Source organism: Bufo bufo, chromosome 1 (assembly GCF_905171765.1).
Source record: "Bufo bufo chromosome 1, aBufBuf1.1, whole genome shotgun sequence".
Classification (NCBI taxonomy): Eukaryota; Metazoa; Chordata; class Amphibia; order Anura; family Bufonidae; genus Bufo; species Bufo bufo.
Window position 1 is genome coordinate 431,129,766 of NC_053389.1, and position 14,472 is coordinate 431,144,237.

Genomic DNA, 14,472 nt, shown 5'->3' on the forward strand with positions numbered 1-14,472 from the left:
ACGAGAGAGGTTCGGTGACTTAGATGAATATTGTTCAATTCAGTTGTTTCCCAAAAACAAACTTAACAAAAAGTAAAATGAAAGGAAGCTTGCTGAGTAAATGTTTAGCAAAGGATTCCATAAAATTTTAATTCACTATTTGCAACCTGCCCTTGTTCATAATCACAAAAGAAGCCTTAGCATACAGGAAATGGTCTCTTCTTTTAATCAAACCATACAGACTGTTTAGCAATATATATAATTTATTTACATTCAAGTCACCTAAAAGTACTATACACCTTCAGCGGAATGAACATAATATATACATAAGGCCAAGTGTAAATACTTGAATGCACTTTAATACAGAATGTAGAAAAAAACACTGATCATTACACATTTTTATTGTTCCAATGACTTTTCTTGGTCTTGAAAATAAAAACAACACTTGTGCACACGCATCCACAATCAAAACACACTCAATCATTCACTCCTGGAGCAGGGAGTGCTCTTGTTTTGCATATACAGCTGGCTTGAGGGGTGAAAGGGCCAATGAATTCTATTTTGGGGGGATTTCTCCCTTGATTAGGTAAAAAAATGACCTCTGATGCACCCTCTAAGGTTCGTATGGCTATTAAGTAGGGATGTATCTTTGTTTAGTGAGAATCCTTTTTTTCATTTTTTTATTTTTTTTATTTTTTATATTGCACCTTCACTTACCTGGGTATGGGTGTAACAACTGAACAACACAAACACTGGGTGTCACTGTCGCACCTTCACTGACAAGGTAGCAATACAAGACACTTGGTTTAGAGAGAGAAGTAAAGTCTGTAGTGATTGGTGGGTTGACTTCCCATGAAGGGTCTATGGTGCCTTTGCTCTCCAGTGCAATACATATCAGGTGGGGTTGGTGTTTTTTAGTATGGTCCACAGTAGTTAACAAAACAACATTATAGACAATGCCCTCTTCACATACAGGATATGTCCATTCAAGCTTAACCTTCTGATGAAAAACTTATGAGAGCAGCATTTTTATTAAGTATTTGGCAGCACAGAGTTAAATGTGGCATCTGGCTTCATTTTTGATCCTCCTGCTCTGCATAAAGGAGCTGAACAAATGATTAACCCTTTCAGTTGCAGAGGGGTTAAAAACAAGAAAAGATATGTTTGAAGCCCTCTAACCCACAGTTGCCAGGGAAGGGCCATTTCAAAGAGTAAGCCCACTGATTAATTTTGGGAGGTTGAGCCCCTTGGCCAAGCTTGGACTTGGGACTTGCTGGAATCGAGCAGATGAGCAATAAATCTTCAGCACTCTGCTTCTGACATCATGTACATAAGAGAGTCTTGTTTTCCAATCTCTGCCACTGCAGCTGCCAGTCGTGCCAGGTTTCCATTAGGGAAGTTCTGTGCTTCCCAAAGATTTAGGAGGATGGCGGTAGGACTTGATTTTGAGATGAAGAAACCTAAATGGCTGTGAAGTAGAAAATACAGAAGTGATTATGTTATAAGTAACTGAAACTGAGTCGGAAAGTTTTTGGGAGTATTATATCAGGATAGGATAATAAAAAAAAAATGAGGACAAGCAGACCAAACCTCATATCTACTCAAATTATGTAGCTAAATCATTTTCCTTCAAGTGATATTTCCTAAGGAAGTATGACTCCTTAGTTTATTTCATTATTCGTCATATCATTGGGTGACGTAGTGATTCTCACATTGTGCCTAAGATGCATTTTTTAATTAAGAGGCTGCTAAAATGTGAATCAAATCTAAATTTCATTTTAACAAACAGTGAATAAATGCACACCAGCACTCCAGATAGCAGATGTGTAGGTAATATAATTGTACTGTATATGTAATAACCGCTAAAATTCATTACCAGAAGCTAAAATAACTGTAAAAACCTACAAAAAAAAACAATGCATATTAAATTATTGCTATCCCAATCCTGCAATAGGGATAAAATCAACTGCCTCAGGGCCCTTGCAGAAACGTATGTAGCACAACTATACTACAGTGGTACAATGAGATACAGAAAGTCTTGACACTGGTTGAATGCACTCTACTTCCAGAATTTACTTACATTGGTCTCACTTACTTTGAACAATCATATCCTACCCATAAAAAGTATATTGGGCTACCTCTTTAAGGGTTTATTCACAAGCAGCAGATTTTTTGCAGAATTCCTGCGACTGCCCTATTTATCTGAATGGGGCTTACAGAAATCTATGCAGATGATACAAGAAACATCCGTATTCAGATGTATGGAATGGATTATTCAGTCGTACACAATTTTTAAATATTTATGCCATTCAGAACTTATTTTTCTGTAGTATTTATTAAGATCCATAAAGCGTTAGCTAAAACTAGAAAATAAAAAATGTCATTTGTGCTTTGACATCTTCTTCTCATTTCTTGATATGGTGAGCACATTTTCAAAAAGACTGCATACACTATCATATGTTGTGTTCCAGACCTTTTCTCCTATTGAGATACTATTGAGATTTCTACCTATTGATCTAATATCGACAGTAACAGGCATCTACATATGGACATACACCATATTTGTTGCCTGCATATATTTACATACGTTCATCTGAATGAAGCCTAATTCCGCCAGACTCATTTAATCATAAAAGGACTCTTTACTCCACAATTGAGAATAGTGAATTAATTCCAAATGAATTTGACTCAATTCTGTGTCAATTCTGAATTAGAATTTTTCGCTATTTGATTTAGGCCTTATGCACACGGCCGTCGTTTGGGTCCGCATCTGAGCCGCCGTTCTGGCGGCTCGAATGCGGACCCATTCACTTCCATGGGGCCACAAAAGATGCGGACAGCACTCCGCGTGCTGTCCGCATCCGTTGCTCCGTTCCGTGGCTGCACAAAAAAACATGTCCTATTCTTGTTCGTTTTGCGGACAAGAATAGGCATTTGTACAATAGGCCGCCCGTTTTGTTCCGCAAATTGCGTAAGGCACACGGACGGCTTCCGTTTTTTGCGGATCCGCGGTTTGCGCCCGCAAAAAACGGAACGGTTGTGTGCATGAGGCCTTAGGCAAATTTCTCAAAATGGCATCAGCGATTTTTCAGATCAGAAGACAGGAAAGATGAAGAAGAAGGATCAAATGACCCCAGGTGGTGTGTGCGTATACACACTGGCAGCCATTTTTTACCAAAAAGCCCAAAAATGTTGGACCATTTAGTGCAGTTTTAATTTTAAAGAGGCTGTTTTCTTTTTACCATCAGCAGCCATGTAATTTACCCATAGCTATACATGTTGCAGTCAGTAGTCACTTTAAGATTACTAATGTTGTCTTGGTGTTAAACAGTTTGAAATGAGTTCAATACAGTCCTAGGAGACCCCAGAATTCAATCCACAGCTTTTCAGGTCAACCTTCGTTTTGGTTCCAATTTATTCAGAACCAGATTAAATCCTCTGACTGATACAGCTAAATCGAATTTGAATCGAATTTCAAGAAATTCACTCATCACTATGCCACAGTAAGTTCAAGAATTCTTTAACATTCTATTTGTAAACTAATTTCTTGACTCACAGGGTTAAACAGAGTAAAACAAATCAGCCATGTAATGGTAAAAAACATTGATTTGTGGATTGAAGCATGTCTCAAATAGGCTTACATTCACATGAATGATTTTTCTTATGTTCCTGCTAGCACTCATTCACCTGCCTGCATGGCATGACTTCTGGTTCACATAAAGGACAAGTCTAGCTTTTGATTGTGGTCCCAGATAAATGTTATTAGATATAGTGCTTAGATACATATAGGGACACTGTTTGCACATTAGAGAGTGGCATATGAGGTATTTTCACTGTATTTCTGCTAAATAGAATAATTTGGATATAAAACGTAGGAGTTGCCCCATCTCGGCTATCTTTCATAGCTAAGATGGGAATAACTGCAGTAAGCGCTGGCCATGAAAGGTGATGTTACGGAAATAACTGAGCAGCTGGTACTCTTCTGTTTCTATAACTCCCATAGCAGTGAATGCATTTGGATGCTTGGATGTTTCTAAAGTCTGTTTACCTCTGGCAAGCACTTACTGTGGTTATTCCCATTTTGATCATGAAAGGCAGTGGAGAATATTCATAAATGGTCCCTTTTTCCATAGGGGCCAGAGTTATGTAAATCCTTTCCTCCCTGGGCAGAGTTCTTCCAGGGAAGATCTTCATCAAGCATCTTTTCCTCACCAGGGTTCCCCTAGCACAGTGATGGCAAACCTTTTAGAGATTGAGTGCCCAAACTGCAACCCAAAACCCACTTATATATCGCAAAGGGCCAACACGGCAATTTACCCTGAATACCACAGTCCAATATAGTATATTATCAGGAAGTATTACTTTACTGAGAGAGTAGTGGATGCATGGAATAGCCTTCCTGCAGAAATGGTAGCTGCAAATACAGTGGAGGAGTTTAAGCATGCATGGGATAGGCATAAGGCCATCCTTCATATAAGATAGGGCCAGGGGCTATCCATAGTATTTAGTATATTGGGCAGACTGGATGGGCCAAATGGTTCTTATCTGCCGACACATTCTATGTTTCTATATCTTCCATGTACTTTATCATTTAGCTATAATAGCCTGCCTACATCCAGTGCTGTTCATAGTGTGCCCTGCACTGATGAATGGCAAAGTGTAAGGCACATTGGTACACCATAGACTTTTTCCAGGATGCAGGGGCCCACAAAGAGGACTTTGAGTGCTACCACTGCCCTAGGTTGAATATTACACCTCTCAATGAAACATGCAAGCTAGTTCTATTTTTAAAAGGACACTAGAACCAGAATGCCTTAAGAGAAACTTGGTTGACTTGTCTTGTGGGGTACTCTTTGGAGTGCTCTTTATCATTAGGGAGACAAAAAATAAATAAATAATAAGCATGAATATTGCTTGCCAGATGACACTGTTTGGTTTCTTGGAAGAGTATATGAAACTCACATATCTTAATTTGGCTTTCATGAGAAAAGAATAGCATTCTTTTCTATTTTGGAAGAAAAGCTGATTTGAATATCTTTCCCAGAAAGCCAAATGTATGCAAATTAGCTAGCCTGACAAAAAAGAAAAGGGGATATTCTAAAGCCAAAAGAATTAAGATATGTGAACGGCTTGTATTTTTTTCTTTTTCTCTAGAAATATGACAAGAAACGCTTATAGAGCAAATAACACCAAATGTGAACGGCTTGTATTTTTTTTCTTTTTCTCTAGAAATATGACAAGAAATGCTTATAGCGCAATTAACACCAAATGTGAACGGCGTGTATTTTTCTCTTGAAGTACGGTATGACAAGAAAAGCTTATTTTTCTCGTATTGTACTGACCTGACAATAGATGTTTTTAGAGCAAATAGCACCAAATGTGAACGTCGTGTATTTTTCTCTAGAAATATGACAAGAAAAGCTTATAGTGCAAATAACACCAAATGTGAACGGCGTGTAATTTTCTCTTTTTCTCTAGAAATATGACAAGAAACGCTTATAGCACAAATAACATCAAATGCTTATAGCACAAATAACACCTTTTTTTGAATCCAGAGGGAAAACAAACCAGGCTGGTGTAGTGAGCTGCATTTATATTTATATAAGGAGATATATAACGCGAGTTTGACCGCGACGCGTGGTTGATTAAGTGTGGTTGCGTAAGTGTGTGACTTAAGATTAAGTGACTTTAGTTTCAGGGACTTCAGTGGGGGACTGCAATTAGCCTGTATCTTATTACTACATTGTATTGTATTTTTTGCTTTTGTGGTGTAATCCCCATTTAGTATGTGTTGCACAATTGACAACGCAGTCCAGTGCACATCTTGCATGATGTATGCAGTCCTGGAACAGCCGTTCAAGGGTGTATATCTTTGTTCAAGATGTGAGCAAATTACCCGTTTGGAATCGCAAATCGAGTCTCTAAATGAGCAAGTTGCAACACTGAGAGGCATTGACAATTTGCAAAAGAGTTTGCTTCTCACCGAGCAAGCACTCTTTGGGGTAGATGAGGGGGAGGGTGACAGAGAGGAGGCTGAGGAAAGTGAGGTAGCTAGCTGGGTAACAGTTAGAAAGCGGGGTAGAGGGAAGAGTGCCAGGGAGGCTAGCCCTGATCTGACACACCCCAACAAGTTTGCACGTTTGGCAGATGAGGGGGATATCAGTCCAGGGACGGCACTGCCGCAGCCGGACACTTCCTCTGCCAGTCAGGGGAATGTCAGCTCCGGTAAGCAGGGTACCAGGAGAGCAGGGCAGGCCAGACAGGTGCTGGTAGTGGGAGACTCAATTATTAGGGGAACAGATAGGGAAATCTGTCACAAAGACCGTGATCGCCGAACAGTGTGCTGTCTTCCTGGCGCTAGAGTTCGACACATCGCGGATCGGGTTGACAGATTACTGGGAGGGGCTGGAGAAGATCCAGCGGTCATGGTCCATATCGGAACCAATGACAAAGTTAGGGGTAGGTGGAGAGTCCTTAAAAATGATTTCAGGGATTTGGGTCAAAAGCTTAGGGCAAGGACCTCAAAGGTAGTATTTTCCGAAATACTACCTGTACCACGGGCCACACAAGAAAGGCAGCGGGAGATTAGGGAAATTAACAAGTGGTTAAATCACCTGCGGTCTTAACTATAAACGGTACACTCCCGCAATTACATAATACCACAATAAAGAAAAGGAGTGCGTAACACTCCATCAGAGCAATCCTAGGGGTTTGCGTTTCAGAGGCATAGATAAAGTGCATCTAGGGATCAGGGGGGGCAATTACAGTAAAATCTTGGCCCAGATTGAGACTAGGTGGATATTTAGGCTCAAAACCCTGACCCCCAAAGGATTAAATGAGAGCTTTGGCTTTGGTTCCTTTCTCTAAATAGTGGCATCATTTTAGGGGTAATGGGAGATTTCGCCCATTTTTTATTATGGGGTCATAGTTGATGCATATACATGTATAATAATGTGTTTTTTCTACTCTTTAGTCTGCCGATTTATCCTGAATGTCCGTCTTTTTGTGAAATACCGATGCTATGAATTCTGTCTTCACTGAATGGATCAGTCTGTGTTTTCGTATGTGGTGGTCCCTGATAACTGTGATGTGCCCAATACGGGGCTTTGTGCTGTAATGCCATGTATTATTCGAATGGTATCACAGCACTATTGCACTTTGCACTTTAATTACTGTATATTCACCTATGTAAATGCATTTATGGAGAATATGTTATCTTCCATAATTTTGTCACATCTGAACAAACATTGTGGCTACCACGGGTATTTATTTTTCATTTTCTATGTAATCATGTCGGATGAATTATTGATTGTATGATGGAATGCCATGATCACTGTACTGTCTGTACACCTATGAAAATAACACTATGTTTCAATCTGAATGTTCATTTTATTATGCGTAAATTATGGGACCTTCACGTATTCATATATAAAATATTGTATTTATGTATACACTATGACTGGATTCATACCTACTCTTGATTGAGTTTCACAGATTCCTTATACTTTGTGACATCCGTGCGCATGACCATTTGGTCTGGGCGTCTCCTTCCGCCCTCTCTCTCTTGTGTAGGGCGGTGGTGGCGATGGCGATCGGCATCATTGAATGTGCGACCGCCCTCTCCCCCACTGGCCTCAGAGGAAGGGCGTAAGTAATATTGTCACATCTTAACAAACACTGTGGTCACCACGGGTATTTATTTTTCATTTCTTATGTAATTATGTCGAATGAACTATTGATTGTCTGATGTAATGTCATGATCACTGTACTGTTTGTATATTTATGAGAATAACACTTTGTTTCAAATTGAATGTTCACTTTATCATGTGCTAAGTATGGGACCTCCACGTATCCATGTATAGAATATTAGAATTATGTATACACTATGAACAGATCCATACCTACTCTTGATTGAGTTTCATCGATTCCTTACACTTTGTGTCATCCGTGCGCATGACCATTGGGTCCGGGCGTCTCCTTCCGCCCTCTCTCTCTCTTGTGCAGGGCGGTGGTGGCGATGGCCATCGGCATCATGAATGTGCGACCGCCCTCTCCCCCACTGGCCTCAGAGGAAGGGCGGAAGTAATATGACGTGGCGGACGCTGATTGGTCATGCGCCGCCGTGATAACATGGAATTTCACAGAGAATCACATGACGTTAGAATAGACACAGGATTGGCTGTCGGCGCCTTAATAGTGTTCTCTCCCTCTCCGGTCTTTAACTCCTCCTGAGGAAGCAAACTATACGCGAAACGCGCGTTGAGGAGCGCCATTGCCCTGGTACCTGTCCCAGCTCTGTTGGTATGTAGCCCTACACACTTGCTTTACCTAGTATTTTTGGACCTTGTGTCCGCAACTTTGGTATTTATGCACACCGGTTCATTGAGGCAAGCATACCCTTGCTGTAGATTCTCCATTTCATCTGGCATTATATCCATGGGGATAATTGACTATTTATATATTATATACATGGAGATTCCATTATGTCCATCTATTTGATGGGGCAGGTAGCAGTGTGATGCAGGATTGTGGCTGTCCCTGCTCATTTATTGTCTTATAATATGTATCATGTATGTCTTTTATGGATATTGAATAAAATAAATTAACAAGTGGCTCAAGAACTGGTGTAGGAAGGAGGGGTTTGGGTTCCTGGAGAACTGGGCCGACTTCTCTATCGGCTACAGGCTCTATCGTAGTGACGGCATGCACCTTAATGGGGAAGGGGCAGCTGTGTTGGGGAAGAAGATGGCTAGAAGGTTGGAGGAGTGCTTAAACTAGGGACTGGGGGGGAGGGTAATTATGTTACAGGATGGGAAGATAGTGCAGATAGAGACCGAGAGCAAGGTAGTGGGACTGGGGGAGGAATGGAAGGAGGGACTAGAACAGTTCAGAAGGAAAGGTGTAGGGTAAAAAATATACATAAACCTCTCAAATGTATGTATACTAATGCCAGAAGCCTGACTAATAAAACTGGTGAACTGGAATTAGTGATGTGTGAGGAGGACTATGACATAGTGGGAATAACTGAGACATGGCTGGATGATAGCTATGACTGGGCAGTTAATGTACAAGGTTACAGTCTGTTTAGAAAGGATTGTCAAAACCGGAGAGGGGGAGGGGTCTGCCTTTATGTAAAGTCCTGTCTAAAGCCCACACTCCGTGAAGATATAAGTGAGGGACATGAACATGTGGAGTCACTGTGGGTAGAGATATATGGAGCTAAAAAGAACAATAAATTACTAAAAGGAGTTTACTATAAACCACCTAATATACCAGAGTCCACAGAAAATCTACTACTAAATGAGATAGACAAGGCGGCAAATCATAATGAGGTGGTTATTATGGGGGACTTCAACTACCCAGTTATAGACTGGGAAACTGAAACTTGTATATCTCATAAAGGAAACAGGTTCTTGGCAATAACCAAAGACAATTACCTCTCCCAACTGGTTCAGGACCCGACTAGAGGGACGGCCATACTGGACTTAGTATTAACCAATAGACCTGACAGAACAAGAGACGTGCAGGTTGGGGGACACCTGGGAAATAGTGACCATAAAGTAATAACCTTCCAATTATCATTCAAAAGAGCGTTTCTACAGGGAGGAACAAAAATACCAAACTTCAAAAAAGCTAAATTTAGCCAACTAAGAGAGGCTATAGGCCTAACTAAATGGGATAAAGTCCTCACAAATAAAAATACAGCCACAAAATGGGATATCTTTAAAAGCATCCTAAAAGCTCATTGCGAGAGGTACATACCGTATGGGAATAAAAGGTTAAGGAACAAAAAGAAACCAATGTGGATAAACAGAACTGTAAAGAGCACTATGGGGGCTCTAAAGGTTTTTTTTTTTACACATTATGGGGGGCACTAGGGGGGCATCTGGTGGCACCATAGGGGACTTATTTGGGGAGCATCATGGGGGAGAGGAGCACTATGGGGTCTCTAAAGGGGCTTTTTTTTTTACACATTATGGAGGGCACTATAGGGGAGAACGGCACTATGGGGCATCTGGTGGCACTATAGGGGCATTATTTGGGGGGCACCATGGGGGAGAGGAGCACTATGGGCGCTCTAAAGGAGCTTTTTTTTTTACACATTATGGGGGGCACTATAGGGGAGAACGGCACTATGGGGCATCTGGTGGCACTATAGGGGCATTATTTGGGGGCACTATGGGGAAGTGGGGGTAATAAAGGGGCCTTTTTTTCTTATTGGCACATGGGGCATTATGGCATCTGGTGGCACTAAGGGGGCATTTTTTACTGGCACATTATGGGAAGCACTATAGGGGAGGGCGGCACTATGGAGGAGTGGAGCACTATTGGGGCATATGGTGGAACTTTATGGGGCGGCACCATGGGGGAGAGGAGCACTATGGGGGCATCTGGGGGGTCTAAAGGGGCTTTTTTTTTATTGACATATTATGGGGGCACTATAGGGGAGAATGGCACTATGGGGCATTATTTGGGGGCACTAAGGGGAAGTGGGGGCTCTAAAGGGGCCTTTATTCTTATTGGCACATTATGGGGGCATTATGGCATCTGGTGTCACTAAGGGGGCATTTTTTTACTGGCACATTTTGGTAGGCACTATAGGGGAGAGCGGCACTATGGGGGAGTGGAGCACTATTGGGGCATATGGTGGCACTTAGAAGGGGCATTTTTTACTGGCATATTATGGGGGACACTATGGGGAAGGGGGAGAGGAGCACTATGAGGGCATTTACTGGGGCACTATATAGGGGTATTTTATACTGGCATACATTATGGGGACATTAGCTCAACAGCGGGCACTAAGCGGGGGTATTTCATGTACTGTCATATTGTAGGGAGAATTATTAGTACTAGGAGGTATTATGCGGAGCTTTGCTAATACTGGGGGGCTATGAGGAACATGATTACTAGTATGGGTACTATAGGGGCGTTATTACTACTAAGTGTGCTCTGGCAGAGAATTATTTCTATTTTGGGGAGCCCTGTTATTTTGGGGGGCACCCTGCGACAGTATCAGCTTAGCACAATAATTTTTGGGGGACATTATCTTTATACTATTAGTGTCTGGGCGCAGTTATTTTTTAGATCACTGTGTGCCAATAATTGTTGAAGGGGGCACTATCTGTGTGGTAGTAGTATTTCCAGGGGGACTGTTTCTGCAGTATAGTATTGGGGGCACAGCGGGCACAGTATTGGGGGTGGCAGGAAAGGGTGTTCAGAAGATGTGAAGATGATGGAAATGTGGGAAACTAATGTCTGTTTGTTAATCTCTGCAGAGATGGGAGTTGGCTGAAAAATCATCATGGCGGTCTGGTCTGAATGGAGAAGATGAGGAAAGAGAACGTCTACAACAAAGGTGACATCACTGGATGTAAGAGGTATGTGGTGCTATGTAGGAGAGGAGATGCTCCGGCTCCTCCCCCTGCCATTTGCAGAAGGAGGATTCAGAGCTAAGTGAGGACGGTCAAGGGGGGCAGCAGGCCACGCGCGGGTGGCAGATGGTGGGGGGAACCACAGGTCTTGAGCAGGATCAGGGGAGGGAGGAGAGCGAAGGAGCTTCCTGGCTGTAGCTTGTTATATAAGCAGGCAGTGCAGCCAGGACAGACCCCCCCCCCCCCTCTCCGTATGATGTGTAGAGACAGGCCGCAACTATAGAATGTCAGCTGTACAGTGTTTGTTGGGAGTGGCCTATTATATGTAGGAGGGGCTTTTAATAATGGGTGGGGCCAAAAAATTTGCAGCGCGCTTCGCTTTTAGAATCGCCAAGTAAAAGAATCAGCGCAACACACTACACCCTTTCCCTGCATTTTTAAATATAAAGGGGGCTTTGAAAAATTCAATTAGCACAGCGCACTACACATGTCGCATTTTCTTGCCTTTCGGACCCCCCCTAAACAAAATTCCTGGGTGCTCCCCTGCTTGCACCCCTACAACAAATAGCTGTAATGACAGAGCTGTATAATGGCTATTTGGATCCCCAAATAATCTTCCCCTGCACTAAATTGTATTTTTTTTACCAATGATGTTTTCTTTATCACTCTCTCTAGCGCCTGAAACATCTGTCCCTGCACTTAGATGATATGAAATGATTCCTCCCTATCCTTATTGTGCATTTATAAACCACATTTTTTTTTTTTGCACAATAAGGTTTTCTTTCACTCTCCCTAGCGCCTACATAAACGTCTGTCCCTGAACAAAGTACGATGGTGAATTGCAGAATATGAGATGGCCGCCGTATTTATAGGGCTGTGACATCACCGGGCTGGCTGGCTGCTGATTGGCTGCATGCATGGCATTGTGGGTCATCCTGATCTTCCCAGAGTTCCTTGCCCCATGTCCTCACACGTGTAGCTGCCATTTTAGCCGCCATTGTAGCCGCCATGTTAGGAAAAATTGCCATTTGTTCCCATGAAGCGAGAGGAAATTCGCATTCGTTCTGAATCAAATTTTTCCTGAAATTCGGAACGAATTAGACTTTGTCAGCTTTGATTCGCTCATCTCTAAAAGTGACACGTAAATTGCGAAAAAATCCATCACTGCTGGATTTTTTGCAATTCGTATGTCGCCGTTGCAGCAAACACTTGTATCACACTGTGAACCCATTCATTCCTATGGCAGTCCCACTACTCTGCAATCTTTGGTCATGCGACAGTTGCCGCTATACAAAATCGCTGTGTAGACGTACCCTTTAAGCAGCGATGAATATAAAAGATGGATGCTTTGATTGCAGAATGCAGTCTTATTACACATTGATTTATTTATTCTTAAATATATTACTTGCATTGCAGTTGCTTGGCTGAGTTTATATAGTACTTTATGTGTCATTTAATATAGGTAATTTAGTAATTTGCTATTAATGTATATTTAAGAGTGTGTACTATTATGCCATTGTAAACTACTAGCATTGATTTTCTTTCACATTTCAGTGTTTGCAACATGATGAATGGCCTTGTTCTAAGATTCCTCTTTATTGTAAAACAAGACCCTATGGAAAATTGCCATGTCTATAAAGTATAGACTTTATTTATATATTTTTTTTATTATCATTGCGTTCCCAAAAGTTATGTCTTTTAGAATGTAATTTGTTTCTTAGTTAAAGCTCTCTGTTGTCAGCAAACTTTTAGGGAAACTCCACAGGCTGTGCCTCAAAAGCAGATACAATATTATGCAGTTGGAGCAATTCTTTGTTGAAAAATGCGCTACAAAATTGCAGGCTTTAGTTACACCAAAAATGTATTATTTAGATAAAAGTAGGCACCCCTTGAAAATGGTGATGATTGGAAAACCTGCTAAAACGGTCACAGTTTCGGTCACAAAGTTTACATTCTGCCCAAACCACACAATTAACCCTCCAAAATCTGTGGGCATGTCTATTTCCATTGAGGTATATGTATTATAGTTACAATATGTAAATATTGATAGCTAAGGTTTGAAGATGAGTTTTCTATTCAGGTTGTACAATTGAGTAGCATACAGATGTAGCATTGCTAGATAGAGCCTCAGTCCTATTTCTATGCTATTTGCATATTGTGATGCCCAGTCAATTATCATTTGAATGACTGTGCTATATAGACTTAAAGGGATTGTCCGGGTTCAGAGCTACCCTTATTTTCACCCAGGCAGCCCCCCTGAGGCCAGCATCGGAGCATCTCATGCTCCGATGCGCTCTCTTGCCCTGCGCTAAATCGCGCAGGGCAAGGTCTCTTTTGTTTTCAATAACACACTGCTGGGCGGAAACTTCCGCCTGGCAGTGTGTTCGGTGACATCACCGGCTCTGATGGGCGGGCTTTAGCGCTGCCCTAGCCGTTCTACTGGCTAGGGCAGCCCTAAATCCCACCCATCAGTGCCAGTGACGTCACCAGGCTTCCTGGCAGCCCCATGGCATCACCAGATCTCCAAAAAATGCCTTTGCCCTCTGTGATTTAGCGCAGGGCAAAGGAGAGCATCGGAGCATGAACTGCTCCGATGTTCAAGTCAGGGGGGCTGTCGGGGTGAAAATGGAGGTATGTCAGCTCTGATCCCGGACAACCCCTTTAAGTGCTATGGGGCAATACCTGAGTAGCATAGTGTTTTGCTAAATTAAATGCTAAATACTGCATCAACACATGTTTAAAGGCCTCTAGATAGTCTTCATTAACATTTTCTGCTATTTTGCTGCTGTAGAGTCTGTTCACATCCTCTAGATAGCTGCCTGTCTTGTTACTTCTGAAATAGATTAAATAGCACACGGCTCCTAGGTCAGCTGTCCCTATTCTCTTCTTCCCTTCTCTGTTTTAAGCCACCTGCACACAATGCGGGTGATTGCACATAATATACACAGATATTTCTGTGCAGATTTACTGATTTCTGCTTTTTTAAATCCACACTGAGGGTCAATTTCAGCATGGTAACAATCCAGAAAGTGTACATGAGATTTGTGTAATCTCATACAATTCAGGGGTGCTGTACAATGGTGCAGTTTTTCTGCATAGCAATCCACACGGAAAAGCCGTG

At 41.9% G+C, this 14,472-nt stretch overlaps 1 protein-coding gene across 1 annotated transcript in view; it reads right to left on the minus strand.

Moving 5' to 3' along the window:
* Positions 1-370: 370 nt before the first annotated feature.
* The window catches only part of UNC5A (unc-5 netrin receptor A), a 526,348-nt gene continuing 512,246 nt past the window's right edge, over positions 371-14,472 (minus strand). Inside the window, exon 15 of the mRNA XM_040406692.1 lies at positions 371-1,447. Within this exon, the coding sequence (XP_040262626.1) occupies positions 1,282-1,447 (166 nt within the window). The 3' untranslated portion in view covers positions 371-1,281. The remainder of the gene's footprint in view (positions 1,448-14,472) is intronic.